General features: G+C 37.8%; 1 protein-coding gene across 1 annotated transcript in view; it reads left to right on the plus strand.

Annotated features, from left to right (window-relative positions):
• The first annotated feature begins 1,319 nt into the window (after window positions 1-1,319).
• Window positions 1,320-21,647, plus strand: part of CYYR1 (cysteine and tyrosine rich 1) — a 98,751-nt gene continuing 78,423 nt past the window's right edge. Inside the window, 5 exon segments of the mRNA XM_045517851.2 lie at window positions 1,320-1,500; window positions 1,503-1,576; window positions 1,578-1,686; window positions 1,688-1,862; window positions 6,786-6,888. Coding sequence (XP_045373807.2) covers window positions 1,459-1,500; window positions 1,503-1,576; window positions 1,578-1,686; window positions 1,688-1,862; window positions 6,786-6,888 — 503 coding nt within the window. The 5' untranslated portion in view covers window positions 1,320-1,458.

Here is a 21,647-nt window from a genome sequence, read left to right on the forward strand (position 1 = left end):
TTGTTTTCTTTTCCTTATGATTTTTAAAAGCTTTGTATCTAATAAGGTGATCAGGCCTTTGTTTCTTCAAAGCACTGCCAATATTTTTGTCAGTTAAATTCTTGATTTGTCATTTACAGAACATTTTAATTCTTAATGTAATCATATTGCTCAATTTTTTCTTTTATGGTGTCTGAATTTTTAAATAAAGTTTAGAAAAGCCTTCTCTATTCCATAATTATTTAAATATCATCCTCTAATTCTTTTGTCTAATATTTTCATAATTGTATCTTTAAGCTTAAATATTTAATTCATAAAGAACTAATACTGATGAAAGGAAATGACTTCACACATGCCTACTCATAACCCCAACACAATTCACTGAATAACCCATAATTTCCCACCTTACTTTAAAATAATACTTTTTCTTTTACCATGAATTAATTTCTGCGCACATATCTCTATTTTTGGATTCTCTATTCTGATCCATTGACCTATCCTAGTATTAATCAAAACTGTTTCAGGTAATGTGATGTTATTTATAATATATTTATTACCTGTTGAGGCTTATCCTGCTCGTCAATCTTTATATATATATATATATATATATATATATATATATATATATATATAATTTTATGTTTATTTTCTATGTAAACTTTAGAATCAGATTGCTTTAAAAAAAATCATGTTGATATTTTTTATTAAGTTCAGTTTAATTCCCAGATTTATAGGTTAATTTGAAGAAACTTACTTCATGATGTTTAATTTCTTTTAGTCAAGAGAAATCTCTATTCACTTATTCATGTCTTTTTTTTTCCTTCACGCATAAAACTGGGGACTTTCTAACTGAAAGAAAACTACTGACTTTTCAGTCACCCAACTCTAGTTAAGAGCTTTATAGCTGATTCTCTGATTTTCCTCATATACAAGCATATTATTTGCAAATGATAATTTTGCTTCCAGTTTTTATAAATTGTCTTTCTCTTGTCTAATTGCATAGGCCAGTAACTCCAGAACAGTGTCCAATAATAGTGATGATAGCGTGCATTCTTGTTTTGTTTTGTTTTCCCTGAATTTACTGGACATGCTTTAGCATTTAAAACTGACAAATATTTTATGAGCTTTCAGCAGAGACACTACACGCTGTTTCTGTACTTTTCAATTCTCCTGAGTTTTCTGCATTGGCTTTCTTTGTCTAACACCTTAAGACCTGAAAATTCCCTCCATTTGTGTAAAGATAAAAACCAAAGTTCTTCACCTGCTTGTTTCAAAAGATAAAACTGGAGTGGAGGGCAGGCTGGGCGATAAAGGAGCTTGCTGAGCTGCATAGCAATAGCTAAAGCAAAAAGGCTAGAAAAAGTTCCTCCGGGAAGAGGACCAAGCCCAGAGAGTCACTCTATAGAAGGAAGAACTGGAGCGTGGGGAGGAGTCGGGGCCACCCCCGCCCCCAGCCTCGCGTAGGTGCCACCCGCAGAGATGAAATGTGAGCCCCCGTGGCCGAGGACACGAGGACGCTGGATCTGCCGCCTTGCCCGCCGCCCAGCGCCGCGGGGAGAGACAAAGAGACCTCGGCCCCAGCGCAGCTCCGCGCGGCGCCCGGGCTCCCCTCGAAGCCTCCCAGGGCAATGGCCAGGGCTCCGCGCGACCCCGCTCCCCAGAGCGCTGTCCTCTCGGTCTGACCGCCCTCCAGCGCCCCCATCCCCTCCCGGTTCCGGGCTCACCCGCGGCTCCCAGCCCTCTGTACACACCGGTTTGTCTGTCTCTCTGTCCGTTTGTCCTGGCGCGCAACCTCCGGCCACCGGCTTGGATGGACGCGCGGAGGCTGCCCGGGTGTCCAGGGGTCTTGCTTCCGAAGTTGGTCCTGCTCTTTGTTTACGCAGGTCAGTGACCTAGGGCTACGGGAGAGGGGAAGGGGGCTCGGGGCTGCGCTGGGGTCACACTCCGGCCACCGCGGGTTGGGCGGGACGCACGGGAGCGTCGTGGGAGGTCAGACTGTGCGGTCCCCGCCGGGATGGAGCAGAGCCCGCGCCCGCGCGCGGGAGCCCTCGCTCGAACTCCACACGGTTGTGTTTTGTTTCTTTCCTTCAACGTTTTTCTTCTTCTTTTCCTTTTCCTTTCTCTCTCTGCGCAAAGCAACCAACCCCACAACCCCACATTTAGGGGATTTTATTTTCAACATAAAGTGAAAAATTTCCAAGTGCATTCAAGACTTAGGAATCTAGGGTGAGTGGAGGCTGAGCAGAGGGAGAAAAGCACTTTTTAAAAAAAAATCTTAAATTTAGAGGTTTCTCTGAGATTTTCAAATAAACTAATCTGGTGACTTTTCCAAATCAGTAAGTGCTACCCACTGCCCCCTCCACCTCCACATTCTCAATATTCCAGGTTTTCCCTTTTAGACATGAGAAGCCTTAGATCTATGTTTTCGTTCTTAAGATGATTCTCAAGTGTGGTGGACGGGGTAACTGGAAGTTTTGAGTTGAAATATAAGGTTTTTTAAGAGGCATAAATTCACCCAGAATCTAATCCGTTTTCTGTGAATTCATTACTCACTTGTTTGTAGGGGAAGGACATCTCATTTCCCTCATTCCTAATTACTCTTAGTGAGAATTGCTAATAATTGATGAAGGAAAGCGGTTTTCTTGTTTTGTGACTGATGTGGAGTCCAAAATAGCCTTTCTTTGGTTACTCATGTATAGAATTAATTACACATGCGGTTTGCATCTGCTCCATAGTTCAAAAACAGAATAAAAGCAAAGTTCTTTGTAAATGTTCTCAGGTCTCTCATTTCCTAGAACAGGAACCACAGGCTTACCTATGACCTTGCAATACTAAGTTTGCATATAGCACTGTGATTTACCTTTTGATACTTAGAAAATACTGCAACAGAAGTGAAGATGTTCATTCAACATTCATACCTTCAAAAACAATAGAATTGAATTCCTCATTCAACCTGGCCAGAAATGAGTCACAATAACTTCTGTAGAAATTTCCAATCTGTTTATTAAAATGTAAATTTGTGGCTGCCGGTAAGTTGTTTTAAAGATATTCTATGCTGACCTTCAGATAGAGAAATTAATAAAAGTAGTAAAAGTACTTTCTATTAAATGAGAATCTACATTCTAATGTGCTTCCTACACATTTCTTTTACTTAAGTTGTATAAGATTTTCAGAATTTGAGAGACCAACAGAATCGATTGCATTAATATTCATTTTATATTAAAATCTCTTTATCACTTCATGTGAAGCAATGATAATTCTTTCCATCTCCTCTGTTTATCAAAGGAAAATGAAATAAGCAAATAGAACACAGCAAATGAAATTTTAATACCCTCACTTGCCTTTAATTGTACCATTGGACACCTTTTTCTTGTTCTTTCATCTCTTTTATTTCCTTTGGTGCGCTGAAATCTAATTTACACACTTTCCCTTCCCTTTTTTCATGGGCCCCCAGTGTTAGGTGCACAGCAACCCAGGATTCAGGAAACCCACACAGCTGGCCAGCAGCAAGCTTACCAGTTTAGAAAGTTTTCACTCCACTCATTTCTTCTGTCCATCCACATCCCTCCCTAGGAAGCTGCAAAGACATTGCCAGCCAATACCAGGTCAGTTTATCATCTTTGATAAGAAATGATTAGCTAGTGTGCTTTTGGTATTAATTCCTGAACTTTTTATTTCAGAGGCTTTTTTATGCTTGCCACGTTCACTCGACTAATACCTCTTGAATGACAGCTGTTGAGTGATACAGTGGCCAGGCTGAGTCTTTTCTGGTAGATAAGGTGTGCCCATTACTCAAAGGTGTAAAAGGTTGTGTTATGGGAGAGATACAGTCACACGCTAGAGCTGTTCAAGGGAGGGGAGTTTATCGATTAACCAGTTTATCGCTGGTTTAGGAGTTTATGCTCTGTGAAGATGATGGCTGTTTTGGTCAGCATAGTTGTCTCAGAGCCTCGCAGAATGCCTGGCCCGTAAGAAGACCTCAATAAATATTTGTTCAGAGGAGTTGAATTGAGAAGGACTTTTAAGAACTAGACCTTTGAATTATAAGGAAGCCTTGGACAGAAGATGGGGTAGGATGTAGTGTGAACAAAGGCAAAAATCATGAGACGTGTACATACACAAACAGATAGTACAGTTGGGGGGAGACAGGAGGACACTGCAGAAATAGAAATAATCTGGACACCCTGTTAAGTGAATTGCCAGCTTTAATGGGACATAAAGCTAAGTAGATGCAACTCTCCGTAACCTGAATTATGTTCCCCAAAGAAGTTGCAGGAAGTTCACGTTCCATTGGTTTAAGTAAGAGCAAGGTTTCTATACCTGAAGCATGATGTTTTACTGAGGAGTCATATTTGGAAAGAGACCGGTGAAGTGTTTACATTAACACCCAACTCCCACTGCAGGCTATAAAGACAGGATTTGGCCAAGGTTTTAACCTTCCTGGCCTTCGCCAGTGATTTCTGTCCCCTCCCTTTCCTTCCTTTCTTATCCTTAGCTGCAGATTGCAAGAGCCAATTCTGAGCAAGTGTTTGGAGCCAGATGTTTTCCTGTACTACACATTCCTCAAGATGGGGTGGGAGTGGGGCCGCTCCTTCCAAATCATGCCTTTAATTCAAGTCATTGAAGAAAATGTGAACTGGCTAATTTTCAAGAATATTAACTTGACCATGCGAAGTAATATTATTTATCTTCTGAGAGCAATTGGGATGTTTCATTCTTTTACAAGTGAGAAAGTACTTCTGTATTGTCCAAGCCGTGATTTTTTAGGAATATTCTCAAATAAACTGGAGAAAGCCCACTCACATGTCAAAATAAGTTTTGAGGTGCGGTCGAAACTCCAGTTTGGAAATGTTGTGATTGCAAATGTATTCACCATACTCCATCTTCCCTTATCAGTTGTTTAATTCAAGGAAATAGACAAGAGGGCTGGAAAATGCCATAAAAATAATGAACAATGTTTGCTGCAGGTATAATTTAGCTTCTTGGCTACAAGATTTTGGGCTTGGTTTCCTGTAACATTTGCTCAAAATATTTTGATAACACATGTCCTTATAAGAGTAGTAATTGAATCTTTGATAATCACGGAGAGCTTAGTAAGATGCCACTGTCTGGGGTATCTTTCAAAAGGAATCGTATGAAGCTACTTAAAAATCACTTATTCTGCTCCAACAAAATAAGGGAGGATGTCAGCTCTCCCACTATCTGAATGGCTTTTAAGAACAGGAAGCAAAACATCCCAGCTAAGCCCTTGAGATAACTGCTTAGTCTAAATATTTAAATTAATTAAACAATTCTGAAAATGAGAGCTATAGAAGTTCACTGGGAAAATGATAAACTGCAAAAAAGTATACACTGTTAAGAAATCATTAGGCTGTGTTTCTTGTCTTCAAAATTTTAATGTGGATTTAAGTAGTTACTGAATCTTACAGAGGTGATTATTCTTCCCTTTCATTTCTTCTTACCACATCCCAGAAGAAAAAAAAAAAAAAACATTAAGGTTTGTTCATTTATGAAGTAGAAATAAAATTGAGTGAAAGAAAATATGAAATTTTCACTTGTTCCACAAAGTTCATGCATTATTGACAAAGGTGAATGAACATTGCTAATATTTGATTATATCAATTTTTTAAGAATCATATTGGCAGGGAGGTGATTTAAAAGCAAAATCTTAATTTTCCTCTTTGGCCAAATCTATAACGTGGACATGTAGGCATAAATATAACATTTGCACTTTTACGTTATGCTTTTGACAGAAAGCAATAGTCGTATAATTTAGATAATAGTTGATATGACCTTCAGAGATTGAGTTTGGAAATGACTTATTTTGTGATTCCTGAACATGTAACTTAAACTTGTCAGACTATATAGTTAATACGTGTACCTGAAACTCATATATCCATTACTGATTATAACTAAATAACTTTAACTTGCTAAACATAAATTATTTAGATGGAATAAAGACTATTTTAAAGGTAAGATAACTTTTAAGTCACCATTTTTGGTATAATTTTCCTTGCCAAAAACATGGAAAAATTTTGGTATAATTTTCCTTGCCAAAAACATGAAAAGTAATTTGATTTGTCAGCTCCAATATGGCCTTTTTAATCAGAAAATACTTTTTCTCCTTCACATAGTGCTGTTTCATAGTTTATTGGTTCTTAAATCTGACATCAAATAAACTCTTAATTATTCACAAGTTAATTATCTATGGGGACTTTTTCCTATAGCTTACTCATTATCTCCCAATCCAAATGGATTGACAGGATACACAGACTCATTTGTGTTACCATATGTATGCAAACTATAATTATAAAGGTAAAAAATGGTAAAGAAAAGAAAGCATATACTGCATTGTCATGAAAAATATACATTAGTTAGAAATTATCTCCAGTTGACATGATTCGTGTCAATAAAACTTTCCATTAAATGTAGTCAAGAGTAATACCCTAAAGTCAAAAGACTTTATCATTTAAAAAATATTATAAGAACTCTATTGACAAAATGAATGTCTGATTAGTTGGATCATTCATTCTTCCCCTTCATTGTCTCATTCAACCAAATCTGACTGCCAATTATGGTGCTTGATACAGAAGATTCAAATAATGGTCTTTGCCTTTTCTACTGTTATGTCTAATAAGGAAGGAAGACAGGTTTAGACGTGCTTACAAATGTTTTAGAATTCTGAGTAAGAACTCTAAATGTGCTAAAGAGTAGACATTGACCAATTAAGATATGAAATAGAGTAATTTTTTGTGCAGTAGTGGTTTCAGAACTGTAACTACATGGATGTGGTTTTTATTTTGTAGAGGATTGCCTTGCTCAGTGTGGCAAAGACTGCAAATCTTACTGCTGTGATGGAACCACGCCCTACTGTTGCTCCTACTATGCCTATATTGGGAATATTCTTTCGTGAGTATTAGTTAAATTTGGCAATATTGACACTCTTTCCTTTGGCCAGTTACATTTTCAAAAAATACTAAGTTATAGATATGGGCAGAAAATTTTAAGATTTGTGGTTGGCCTAAAAGTTTTACTGGATATACTCAATACTCCTCACTATCTAGTGTGTTATATTATTTAACTAAATGTGCAAATTAATATACAAAATAATGTGCCTTTAGTAGAATGGAGTTTAAAGAATGTTCTTTTACTGCCTCATTTGTGTTTTATAATAATAATAATGTCTTAAGTCGGCCATGTTCATATTCTTACTCATTTTTTAACATTGTAAGCTATGTATTTTTGTCTGCTTTGTTGAAGGATTTGTAAGTTAGACTTTGTCATTTAATGATAGCCAGTTTATTTCACCACCTATATAGTTGTCTGACTCATCCAGTAGATATCAGGGAAAATAGACATTATGAATAAAAAACAGTTGAGATATGAAATGTCAGTTTTCTACATAATGCTTACAACGCAGCTTGAGGAAAAAAGATCAGAGCCCAAGAAAGGCTGGGCATCAACCGTATAGGGAGAGATCCAACTACAAAAGTCAATGAAACATACACACGTAGACTGTGTTAAGCATTTCCCTATAACAAATTAAACGTTTATTTTAGAGATGCTTCTGGGCTAAGGGAAATGGATAAGCAGGAACTGTCTTCAGAGTTGTACGTCTGAAGACTGTGTGCCTCTGTGTTCCTCTACACACACCTTCAAGTTGAGAGATAAAAGGTAGAGAATTAGGAACATAAGAATTTCACCCATGGAAATCACCCATGGCTTTCAGAAATCTGCCTCTGTCCTCCTTCGTGTTTATTTTTCAGTTGACTGTCAGGATGATCTGAAAGCTGTTTTATTGTGATTTAACTCCTGTCCTATGAAGGCTTAAGTGGAGCGCCAGGAAGATTAGACACTAAGTGATACGTGCCTGGCTATTTTAGGCATTTGTCCATTGAGATGGCTGATAAATCATCCTCCGTTTCCTGAGAATAGAAAACTTGGCATCACATCAACTTTCTAGAATCAAAGTGGGGCTGATCTTAGAGATCATGTCTCTCTGAATAAGGCCAGAAAAATCACACTTCAGGACACTCCTGAAGACTGGCATGGCTATGTAAGAAAGAAGAAACGGCCAGTTGTCATAAAGGTTGAAGAGTAGAATTTAAGCATTCTTTGAAGTGCAAATAAACTCTACATTCAAAGGTTTGAATTTTTCCTCATGGAAGACTTGGTGGAAAAAGATTAAGTCCCCTTACATTTAAAGAGTCCGCTCAGAATAGCCTACATATACATATATAATGATGTTTCACATTTGTGTATCATTTCATTTTTCCTAAGTTAATTGAAATATTTTATTACTAAATTCAAATTTGATTTTCAAGTGGTCTCCACATGCCAGAGGCTGCTGTTCCACGTGGCTGTGCGGTGGGTCCTTTGAGTGTTATAGATTTGAGGAACCTGGGGTCAGAGTATGACTGTGATTCTTTGGTCCTCTGGCTCCTGGCCCATTCCTCTGCCCCCTGGCCCATTCCTCTGCCCCAACTACATCATGGTGTGTGTTGTGCTCCTAGTTCTCACCTCATAGATACATCCACCCTGTCAAATACATATAGAAGACATAATTACTTATAAATCAGAATACTTAAATTTTTAAAATTTACAGATGTGCTTTACATGCTTTATATTTGCAAGCAGATTCACCTTTTTATGGTGCATATTCTGTCCTTCAACTAATTTCATCACTTGGCTAAAGTAAAGAATTCGTTGAGTTTATATACTTATCTGGGTCATTAGGGCCATGTACTTGTTATGTTTGAAAAAAAGAATTGTGTTTTGTGGATGGCGGAAATAAACACAGATGGCATTATATTTCAGGCATTTAAACTGAATTTTCTGTTCAAAATAGAAACCACTAAGTAAATCCCTTGCTAAACAATTCTTAGAGAAAAAAAAAAAAAAAAAAAAGAGCCTTAGAGTGTTTTCCCCATTGGATAAAGGAGAATACATTTTCAGGATTTCCAGTTATTGTTTAAGATTTGAAAAGAGTTAACTCCACCCAGAGCTTTTCTTTTCTTTTCTTTTCTTTTTTTTAAGTTAGGGTGGGGGGTGGAGGGAGGAAAAAAAAATAATTCCAAGAATGCTTTAAAAAGTTCCTTCATGTACATGTTTTCAAATATTCACTATTTTGGAAGTCATAAACTTGGAAGAGAGGATGTTGCCTCTCTTCTAAGCACCTAGGCACATTCTTAGTAAAAATCATTCTAATCATCTTAACAGAAAATTTAATCTTTGGTGGTCAATAGTAAGGTAATGAGGAGGAAAGCAATAAATGCACTGGAATGTTACGTTTTCTCAATGAATAATTTTATAAACTGGCTTTAATTTGGCTTCTGGCTTTGTTTATTTTCAAAAATAGAAAATGTCTTGGCTCAGCTTAAAAGGAGCTAAAAAGAGTACAACATACAATTTGGATCACTCTAGATTCTGTGTAAATGGGACGGGAAGGTATACTTGATTCTTCTTGCTGAGGCCTCTCCCTAAAACAGTCAGAGTAGAGCTATTTAGCCCTGAATTCTGTTTATTTCGACTGTCCTTCTTCTGTTGCAAATTGACCATTAAGATTAGTTTTCAAAGAGATCGCAAGAGCTAACCTTTAATTTACCTTTTAGTTTAAAAATCTTATTTTACTCAGGTCTCTTTCTTTTAGATATTTTATATTCTAAATATGAGTTAATTTTGACAAGTAAATTCAGATTCCCCCTCCCCATCTTTTTTTTTTTCTTTAGTTGGGAATTTTAGTATTTACTTGTGTCTCATGAAAAAATTTAAAAATTAATCTTTAAAAATAGCTGATGTACATTTTTTAATTGGGATATAATTGACATGTAACATTACATTAGTTTCAGGTATAAAATACAATTATTCAATTTTGTATATATTGCAAAATGATCACTACAATAAATCTACTTGATATAAATCTATTTAAAATAGCACACCTACTTTTGATCATTATAATCATGGATATTGATTTCCATACAGAAAAGTAATAGCATTATTTTCCAGAATTAAGAATAATTTTTGCAATAGTCAGCATATACTATGCAACCAATTATTTACAAATACATACTCAGTGCCCATGACCATGGCAGCAAAGGATCCAAAGATGAATAAATGATGTTCCCTGACCTTTGTGATCTCACAACCTAATAAGAGAAGAAAATGTAGACAAATAATTCTAATTCAGTGGATTAATCTATGAAGTGCTATTGAAGGGCAGGGAAGAGAGGAAACAGCTAAGTATGTGTGTTTGTGTGTGGGGGGGGTGAGTGTGTGTTTAGAAAGTGGTGTTTAGAGAAAGCATCATGAGTATGAAATTTGCACAGAGTTTTAAAGAAAGAGTAGATATTTACAAAAAAGGACAGTGAAGAAAGGGAAGAGCATTCCAGACAGAGAGAGTCTAGAGTACAAAGGCAAAGACGTAAGAAAGGAAACGATCAGTTTGGGGAAACCCACGCTGTTCAGTGTTGCTAGAAAAGGAAGGTTAAGCTTTGAAGATAACGTACAAACAAGTAGGTCAGACAAGAGCCCCTCACTGTTACACACTTTTATTGGTCATGTCTAGCAAAACTAAAATAAAATAATTCAGCATTTTTCTGGAAATAAGACAGCTAGTTTCATGCAGAAAAAACACATTCTTCAAGACCTCTAAGACCAGGGACAAAGGTGAGAAGGCACCAAGTGGAGATTATTTTTATTCCATAGAGAAAATACTGGGAATGAGCACTTTGAGATGTACACTATTTAGGACCATTTATGACAGAATATACGGCTTTGGAATTATTTCTCCACTTTTGATATTTTTGATCATGAAGGTAACTATCTGACAATTGGCAACCTTACTGTGTTTGAAAATGAGAACTGGGCCAATTTCCAAATAAACAATTTCTCATCAAATTGATTCTCAAACATTTTATCCAGTCACTCTTCTCCATGGAAAATAAACATTCTTTGATGAATATGGAAAGGCATATTTCAGTTTTGCTGCTGATGAAATTTGACTGACATTGCCTAGAGGTAAGATCCAACATAAAGGTGTGGTTTGTAGAGTATTCTTTAGAATCTGTAGATTTCAAGGGATCAATGGGTGCAACTGAGTGGCTAATTACTGTTAGTCATGGAAGAGACTAAAAGTAGGACTTTACTGAAAGTGAAGAAAACTGCTACATGAATAAGAGAATAATTGTACAATATTGAACAGGAACCAAATAATGACTGAGTTGGACATCGTGAGCCAGATGACAAGAAACAAGATTCAGTCCCTTCACTCAGAAGTAAATTTTTACCTTTCCAGTTTGCTTTTGTAAAATGCAGCTCTATCTAGGGATTCTTCCGTGCACCATCTGGCCAGCACAAAATCCCCACGGGGCAAAATCAAGAGGAAGAACTAATAATGGAGATCCTGGTAGGATTAAGTTTCTTTCCTTCTCAATGAAATGTGAATGATATATTGCCTGAAGTTTTGGAAAGACACCTACTAAATATCACGACTGTGATCTTAGAGCCAAGTTATGCATGAAAGCAAAACTGGGTTGAAAGATAAAGGTTTCATATTTCCAAATGGCACTTGATTTCCTATACTCGCTAATTCAGATGAGTATTCTGAATAAAACACGTGAGTCCGTTCAGATAAAGACAGAAATGTAATACAGCTTGAAAGCCCTTTGGCATTGGTAAAAAGATCATTTAAATGAAATGAATTAAGATATTCTTAGTACTTAGATATAAAAAAAAAAAACTCTGAAAGATATATACTAAGCAAATTAAAGTTTGTGGGAGTCTTGTTTTGGTTTTAAGAATGACCAAAAAAAAAAAAAAAACCCTAATATAATGTTAAAATAAACATGAACTTGATTTTAAAATGTGGCCATGCTAATGAGGTGACTTTTGGAAAGCACTTGAGGATGGGGACTGGTTGCCAGGGAAACCAACCTTGTGATTAGAGGGTTGGAACTTTCAGTCCTGGTCCCCAGACCTCCGGGGATGAAGGAGGAGCTGGAGACTGGGTTCAATCATTGATGGCCAATGACTTAATCAACCATGTCTATGTAATGGAGCCTCCATGAAAATGCAAAAGAACAGGGTTGGAGAGCTGCCAGGTTGGTGAATAAACACAGAAAGATTTGGAGAGAATGGCGTGCTCAGAGAACTTTTTTTTTTAGTTTAAATAATTGAATAAAAAGTTTAATGTACGCAACATTGTAAACTGACTATACGTCAATAAAAAAATTAATGTAGTAACACATAATGTTTAGTATAAGAAAAAAGGCATAGCTTTTCAGAAGACATGTGTTTACATTTTATGTATTATTAAGAGCAAATATAAATGTGTAAATACCTAAACTTTTTTAAGTCAACTATATTCTACTCAATCATGACTGCTTCTGTAAATTAAAGCTTCATTGTTAAAAACATAATTTGTTTTTAAGAAGGGCTAGATGAAGTTTCTAGAACATGTTCCCAGCAATTTATTTCTACAAATTTCTACAAAGATAATCTGGGTTCTACTGGAGGACATCACTGTGAATCATACACAGTTCCTGACCTTGAATTGCTTATAAGCTATTGGGGAACACGGACTTATAAAACAGATGATTTAATAGGTTTTGGAATCAGAAAAGAGTTTTTAGTCCAACTTCAGGGTGCTCGGAAGACTTCTTGAAAGAGAATAATTCTAAGATGAGCCTTGAAAGAAACAGCAATGGATCAAATTCATCACTCAGAGTTAAAAAAAAAAAATTAGTAAACTAGGAATAGAGAGGAAAATTTCTTAACCAAATAAAGATCTCAGCCCTCCCCCCCACCAAAACCCTACCTCAAACACCATACTCAATGCTACAATGTTATAACCCTTCCCTTTAAAGGCAACTGTAAGACAAATAGCACCCCTCTGTTCAGCATCCAACTGTCCTGGTCATTGTAACCAACAAGACAAACTAAAAAGAAGTGATATGAATTGGAAAGGAAGAAGCTAAATTTTTATTATTTACAAATCATATGATTGCATATACTCCTCAGCCTATAAAAATGAATAAAAGAATTCACCAAGACTACAGGACGTAAGATCAGTGTACAAAAAGTAGCGCATCCTCGTATATCAGCAACACTCAGAAAACGTTGTATGTCTGTATGTGCACAAATCTCATTTACAACGTCAAAAGCTAAGTATCTAGTAAGAAATCCAAAAATACATATGGCTTTTTTAGAGCACTATAAATATGTAAAAGTTTTGAGAGATGAAAGACCTAAAGAAATTAAGAGATATACCAAATTGTGGGTGGGAATATTGTAAGGATGTCAGTATTGGGATATGTCAGTTCTTCCTGAGCTGTATATAAATTCAATGCAATTCTAATCAAAACCCACAAGACCATTTTTTTTTTGTTGAGTTTGACAGACTGAGCCAAATATCTATATGGGCCAGTAAATGGTGTACAAAAAAGAAGACAGTTACGAAAAATAAGAAAGTGAGAAGACATGCCTTGGAGGCATCAAGATTTGTTATAAAGCTATGGAAAATAAATTGTGTGATACTGGTTCACAGATAAACTGATAGAATAGAGGGCTTAGAGACTGACTCATGTGTCTGTGGAACTTGTAACAGAGATAGCATTACAAACCAGTGTAATGGATGGATTATTTAACAGATAATAAATGATGCCGTCCATAAGGATAAACATTAAACTAGATCACTTCACACTACACCCAAAAGTCTATCCTAATGGACTAATTACATAAATGCAAGATGCAAACATTTATATTTAAAAAGAGGGTAGAATGGCATTATGGTATCAGGATAGGAAGGATTTCTAAGATAAAAGAGAAGCACAAATAGTAAAAGTAAACTAAACAATCACTGAACTCTACAGTTTAAAAGGGTGAATTTTAAGATAGTTGAATTATATCTTTAAAAAATACTTTAAATAGATAAGGCAGCAATTCCAGACACAAAGTGTCAGGCAGATTCTGCACTTGGAGAAGATACTTGGCAATTCATATGATTCACAAAAGATTAGTATCCAGAATGCCTCAATAGGAAAAAGGCGCGATATGTGTGTTCTCAAAAGAAGTAACAGAGCAGAAAACCAGAAGAGCAATAAACCTGCAGAAGATGCTCCCCGTAGCTAGCTAAAGCAGGGAAATGCAGTTTAAAATAGTGCAAGACTGTCTCACTGCTGTCAGGCTGGCAGTAGTCTGTTAAGTCTGATAACACCAAGCGATGTGGGCCAACATGCAAGGGAACTCACTCTGCTGGTTGGAGAACATAAAACATTATCAACACTTGGAAAGCAATTTGACCACATGCAGTAAAGATGAAGATGGGCATCCTTTAGGACTTAGCGGTACCTCCTCTATGTGCATTCCCTAGAGAATCCCCAAGTACGCACAAGGAGATGTTGTTATGTTGGTTGACATATTATTTAAAATAGCAAAACTTTGGAAGCAACCTAAATTTCTATCAGAGGCGAATGGATAGGTAAATTAGAGTGTATTCATACAGTGGACTCGGATACAGCAATTAAATCCGTGCATGTTAGTATATCATTACAGTGAATCTCAAAACTGTAATCCTTGTGAAAAAGAGCTAATAGGAAAAAGAACGTGCGAAACATGATACTATCTGTGTGAATTTAAACATATAAAATAATTCCGTGTGTTACTTACAGAAACATATACATGTGGTAAATGTGTAAACATATGAGAGAGAGAAAAGTGCACATGAATTTCAGGATTGCCCCGAACTGAGGGATTTTCCTGGGATGCAGGACTTTCAGTGCTACAGCCTGGGCGACATGGGGCGAGTTGGTCACCCTGAGGGGAAGAGTCGGAAGGAAGCCTTCAACTCTAATAGTTCACTACTTAGAAAATTACCAATCTGAAACAGATACTGTAAATTATGAACATGTAAGGAGTCTGGGTAGTGGATATGTGGATGTTTTATATTAGTATCTGTAATTCTTACATGTTTGAAAATCCTTGTAATTAAAAGAAAGAAAGCAATGAAATAATTTGATGAAGACAGTAATGTATCACCTGGACACTTAGGATGCTGAGACCAAGTCCGTTGTGTGGGTTTTCCAACACTGCAAGCAATTAATTCTGACACTGTGTAGCGAGAGATAGATGGCATCAGATCCACAGTTAAGGGTCCAGTGCTACAGGACTGCACCCCCAACCAACTTCAGCCACCAACTGTATATAAGTCAAGGTTGTCACCTGAGCGTCTGAATTCTAGGCCATAGATCAGAGGTTTCAATGATCCTTGGGTTCAATCAATTTTCTAGAGTGCTCACAGAGCCTAGAGGAGCATTATACTCACTAGAATAAAGTGATATAACTTAGAATCAGCCAGATGGAAGAGCTGCATAGGGCGAGGTGTGGGGAAATGATCAGAAGCTTCCATGCCTTCTTCCCAAATCTCCACATGTTCACCAACAAAGGAAGCTCTCTGAACCCTGTCCTTTTGGGTTTTCATGGAGGCTTCATTACATAGACATGACTGATTAAATCACTGGCCATTGATGACTGAACTTGGTCTCCACGGCCTCTCCCTCCCCTGGAAGTCTGGTGGGTGGGACTGAAAGCTCCAACCCTCAATCACAGGGTTTGTTTCCCTGGCAACCAGTCCCCATCCTTAGGGGCTTTCCAAAAGTCACTTCATTAATGTAAACTCAGGTGTGGTTGAAAGGGCTTTATTTATAAATATCAAGACACCTTTGTTGCTCTTATCACTTGGGAAATTCCGGGGGTTTAGGAGCTCTGTGCCAGAAATGGGCTGAAGACCAAATATGTACTTCTTATAAATGTCCCAACATCTTGTTAATGTGTAGATTCTGATTTGGTATGTCTGGTGTGAAACCTGGAATCTGCATTTTTAACAAACTCCCAGGCCATGCTGATGCTGTCCATCCTCCAAACACACTTGGGTGGAGAGGGCTGGTGCACGTTGGCCATGTCCTGTACTGCAGGATGAAATAATAGAAGAGATTAGGACTTGAGGATGGGTGGAATGTGGGGCTAGGGACTAGGGCTAATCCAGAGGCATAGAGCCAAATGAAGTCTGAAGTTTTGGATGATTGGGTGGATGATGTGTGCTGGGAACTAATGCAGAATGTTCAAGAAGTTTGAGAGAGGAATGAATTCCACTTTTAATATGTTGAGTGGTGAGGAGTAATAGGCTTATCGCCTATAAGCCAAGTTCATTGGGCCTTCAGTTAATGGACTGCACCAATCTGAGCCCAGTGGAGAGCCTGGAGCATCACATCTAGACTTGGGAGTGAAAAGCCTTGAAAAAGGTATAGGGGAATGAATGAGATGTTCTGAAGAGAAGTGTAAGAAAGAACAGCAGGCCTTCCATGGAGCCCACAAAAATTCAAGAGTGCAGTCTGTTTCTCCCTTTCTACGTTTGGTCAGCCTCCTGGAAAACATTCTGCATCTATTTCAGCTGTCCTTAAGTGTTCTATATCCCTTCAAAATTCTTTCACTCTCAAAATTAATCTGTCCTTCACTAATCCGCCTGAGTACACCTCCCATGGTGGCCGGGTCAGTGAATGCTTCATTTTCTTCTGTGTGCTTTTTCTGCTTTATACTGTAGACAAGATGGGATTCATGGCATTTTGGTTAATTCTGAATTGAATATGTTACCATAACAAAGAAGTTTATGTGAGGATCCATCTTTATGTATTTATCTATTGGCTTGTGCCCCGAACAGATCCACTCACAGCTGGTCATATATTCCAGATTTTAGGGGCTACCTTCATTAGATAGAAATCAGAGTTGGGCATTACAGGAGAAGGAGTGTTTGGTGGTGGCAGGAGTTATTAGAGTGAAGGGAGCTATCATTTATTTAGTGCATTCTCTGTCCCAGATGCTCAAAATACATGAGTTTATTAATCTTCAAAATAGCCCTGGTGACCTGGGTATTACTATTTTTGTGTGTACAGATGAGGAAGTTGAGACTCAGAGTTAAGTCATCTGTCTGATTTTACACAGCTACTGTGCCATGAGCTGGCATTTAAAGCTTTATGTGCTTGGCCTTTTTCTGTTACTCCCTATTGGCTCCTGAAGAACTGAATATTTAAAGATGGGATAAAAGAAAACTGCATTGCTATAAGACCTTACGAAGAGGGAAACACCATTTTGAGGGGAGCAGCTTTTTCTTACCCTCAGTATCTGTACTCAGTTCTCTCCTATATGCTGCCTCAATATCCTTTCTCTGCCCTGTTATTATTTATCACTTTATCCAAGTTCCTAAATTATCTGTCTGCCCTTCCACATGCTAGACCCCGAGAGGACAAGAAGAAGTAGGTCTTCCAACTTACCATTGAAGGTGCAGGACCTGATCAACTAAATGACCCATGGGGGGATCATTGAAACACGGATCAATCCTCTGTTTAAGCATGAAAAAGCTGACATTTTGTGAGTTCTAAATAAATATACATCATCTGGATAAATATTTGCTTGGAAAAATCAAGTCATAATTCGAAGATGTTATTGATTTCAGAGAATTTCTTTTCATGGAGTATAAATTAGATATCAAAACAGAGTAATAGGAATGATTTCTAGGGAGTCAGCCATCACTTTTGAGTCACGCTGTGTAGGATAAATTATAATCAGATGATAGGAATTAGAACTCAAGAGCCAACTTGATTACAGTGATTTAACTTCCTGGTCATATTTCATTGGTAGAGTATGTATTTGAATGGCCAGTGCTTCAGTGGAAAAAGGTGAAGTGGTTCTACTACAGAAGGTCCAGAACCTAAATGGAGAAGGTCTTTTGCGCTGAGGGTTACCTCAGGCAATACTAGGAGACATAGTGTGGTACCATTTATCTCCCATCCACGTCTGCTTTTGGACAATTCACAAATTTGAATGTGTTCTGTTGATGAGACAGTATGATCTGCCAGCCTGTGACTATTAAGGCAACAGGTTCCTGGAGAACTCTATTCACTTGCATAATTTTTGGAAATAAAATGTTTTAGTGATAAAATTGAGGAGGTGAGAATTACACACACGCTGTGATTTTTATCCCATTATATTGGACGAATTCTGGTGGGCAGCTGCTGGCCAGAGCACAGTATCTTGCAGCTGTCTCCCAACTGGAGAATGTTAGTGTGAACACACCCGTAACTAATGAAAACTTCAGAGGGAGGTGAACCTCACAAAGTGTAACAGGATTCCACCTGAAAGTGCCCTGGGTGTTTAACCCATAGTAACTGTTTAACCCATGGTAACTCAGAGATAAACAGAATTCGTAGTTCAGATAGTCATTCTTAAGGGAAAGAGAAAGAAGGAAGAAAATCTTACAGGTAACAAGAAAGATGCCTTTTTTATGCCTTGGTACAAGTCTGACAAAAATAGAGAAAAACATGACAAGTTCATATTTGGTATGAATTTGGCACTGTCAAAAAGGTGAACAGAGTGAGTATCTCTCTCTGCTTCATTTTGCAAAAAGTAAGAGCTACCTGTGGTTGCAAATAACAAACTGTACAATGTTGACATGACATTTCCCTCTAAAAGCACCAGAAATAATAGATCAGCCTCCACAGTATTCCATGTAGGGAAATATTTGAATTTAAATGTATCAAATAAATGGTGAAAGCTCTTCTTTATGGTTTCAATCTCCAGTAGCTCTCGTCCTTACATTAAGTAAATAGACCCTCTTGCCCTTTGTCAGGTGGAATTAAACAGAAAACAACTCTTTGTGATTCTATTCTTAACAGTAATTTTAGTAATGGGGGCGGTAGAAGAAAGATCGAGAATGGTTGGATTTACCAAATTGGGTCTGAGTTCCTCTTCTGCTATGCTGTGTCTGCTTTATTCTTCTAATACCACTGAGCCTCTGTTTATTAATTTGTAAAGAGGAAATGATAGAAACAGCTTACCTATCTGGTAGAAGACTGAAGGATATATTCACACATTAAAGTACTTAGAAGAGCTTTGAAATATTTTCCCATCATTAATGAAAACACTGGGCTTTGAAAATGTCTGGAGTTTGGGAAAAGAGGAAATAGGGAGCAAAGTGACTTCTCCAAAGTCATTCAGAAAGCACATCACCGAGCCACAGAGTTCCCCTCCAGGTGCAAGGCTCTCTTTCTGGTCCTCGGGACCAAAACCTGGGCATCTTTCCTCAGGAGAGCTCTCTCAGCCTTGAGTGAAATGAACAGGCTTCTTAATCAAATGTGATTGCAGTCTGATCACTGCAAAGGCAGCTAATTAAATACTGTCTCCTGCTGTCCAGCAGTTGCTGTAAGCATAATACAGCCCCAAAAGTCATGTGCGTTAAGTAGCAAACCTGCCATGTTGCCCTAGGCTGACCTGTGAGTTAGGGAAGCTGACTCAAAAACAGGGTAAACAAGTCTCAACCAAAATATAAAAATCTGATTTATTGTGAAAAAATAACCATACATGTAATACCAAAAGTCAGGGGCAATGATTTGCTTTACAAAAGGACTCATAGAGTTCCAATTAATCTCCTTTTCCAAAATTTATTTTATTCACAACTTTTCAGAAATACATATTGTGCAAATGGCTGATTTATCTCTTATTGACAACATGCCAATAACAATGCTTGTAAGAGTATTCCAACCGCTAGCCGTTTCAGCAGTGATCGCAGTACTCTGTAGAGCTGAGCAGGCCTTTAAACGTAAAAGTTTAGAATTGCCCTGATTAGGCTTTAAGAAATGATTGTTAATCAGTAGTTCTCTCAATATGTCAGTGCTTATAAGACTTGCAAGAGTGAAAAGGGCGGTGACCTGCCTCTGATGCTTCTGATGACGGCCTCTGATGATATGTAACCAGCATCTGCAACACATCGCCAGACTGAAAGTCTTTCCAGCAGCAGCAAATAAATGCCAGATGGCATGCTGAATAGAAAGTCATTGATCAGAGCCAGGATCAACTGAGGTCTGTCAGTTCTAAAATGAGTTTCTTTTTATTTGGCTTGATACATTTAAATAGCCAGCCTATTATACGTGCTACATCTTTTGCTTACTGTTTGTGGTAAAATAGTTTGTGTCCCATAGCCTTTCCTTGGGAGGATTGGCTCCAGTTCTGGGTAAGACAGAGAGAGCACACCTCACTCTTTGCCTCCCACCAAAGGCAGCTTCAGAATTTGGGTGGTTCGCATGTAACGGCTATTTCAAGTACACGGAAGCAACAGTAGTTAAGTTGATTAAGGAGCAAGACCGAAATGCAGAGTACTGCCTAACACGCTTTGAGTTTATTGGTTTCATTTCCTCTGTTTACTCCACTCTGGACTAAAAATAGCCCCTAACGCGTAAGTAGACAGTGGGATGTGGACAAAGAGCGATACAGGAGGATCTCTCTAGTTTTGGCTCCTTGAGGCGGGTCTCTTTGTGCTCAAAGACAGTGGGGGAAGTAGCCCAGTGCTTTTCCTTTGTTCTCTTGTGCGGCTCCTAAGTGATATTTTGACTGCTGCATCCGTGGGGGTGACCATGGCAGCGACATGACCCAACGGGAGCCTAAAACCCTGAGAACAGGGAACCTTCCTTTCTGATCAGACTGATGTAATACTGGGAGGATGAGGGTACTCCCCATTGCTTTTTTTTCTTTTTTTGCATCTTTGTCCTCCTCCTGTTCAAGCCTGGATATAAGCCCATTTGTGGAAGTATGCAAAAGGCAGAGTAAATAAAGACCATCTTTCAGACCAGAGAGCCACAAAGGATTGCCTCAGGGAACCAGACAGTATTAGGGAGATAGTTTGTCAAGATAGAATAACTTAAGAAAGTGACCCCTAAAGTTGCTTGTGAACTCCTGGCCTCATCTCAGGGTGCACATGCATGGATCTGACCCTGAACAGTATACCATAGACCTTAAGAGTTGAATACAGGGTTTTTTTATAACCGCCCAAGTCTTAGATTGGCAGCTGGGTCATGCACACATGGGACAGAGCCAAACATGACTACAGAGGCTTTGAAAATGGAACTTACATTGAAACCACAACCCACGGAAGTCTGATTAGAATTTGTAGTCTAAATTGAACCTGGTTGATTGCCAGCTAAAACTAAAATATCAAAATTCCCCATAGACTTAAATCCCAGAGTCTCATAACTTAATATTCAAAAAGTTCAGAATACAGTCCAAAATTACCCAGCATACAATGAACCAAGGAAATCTTGACTCACAAAGGAAGACACAATCATCAAGCAAAAGAGATGCTGGAGTTATCTGACCAGACTCAAAAGTAGCTTTTATGAAAATGGCCCAACAAATAAGGGCAAATTCTATTTGAAATCCATGAGAAGACCAAATTAGGAAAAAAGAAACAGAAAAAAATATCCAATCTGAACAGCATTTCCTAACACATTTGCTTACTTCATGTCTCTGTATCATTCTCTCAATATTTAATGTATTTCAATATTTCAAACCTTTTCATTATTATTACATTTGTTATGGTGATCTGTGATCTGTGATCAGTGATCTTTGATGTTACCAGTACGACTTGCTGAGAGCTCAGATTATGGTTAGCATTTTTGAGCAATATTTTTCATTTTTGTACACTTAATAGACTACAGTATAGTGCAAACATGACTTTAATATGCACTGGGAAACTGAAATTTTCATATCTGTTCCATTGTGATATTCACATTATTGTGGTAGTCTGGCATCAAACCCACACTATCTCTGACGTGTGCCTATCATCAAAA

This window comes from Camelus bactrianus, chromosome 1, assembly GCF_048773025.1.
Source record: "Camelus bactrianus isolate YW-2024 breed Bactrian camel chromosome 1, ASM4877302v1, whole genome shotgun sequence".
In the NCBI taxonomy this organism is placed as follows: Eukaryota; Metazoa; Chordata; class Mammalia; order Artiodactyla; family Camelidae; genus Camelus; species Camelus bactrianus.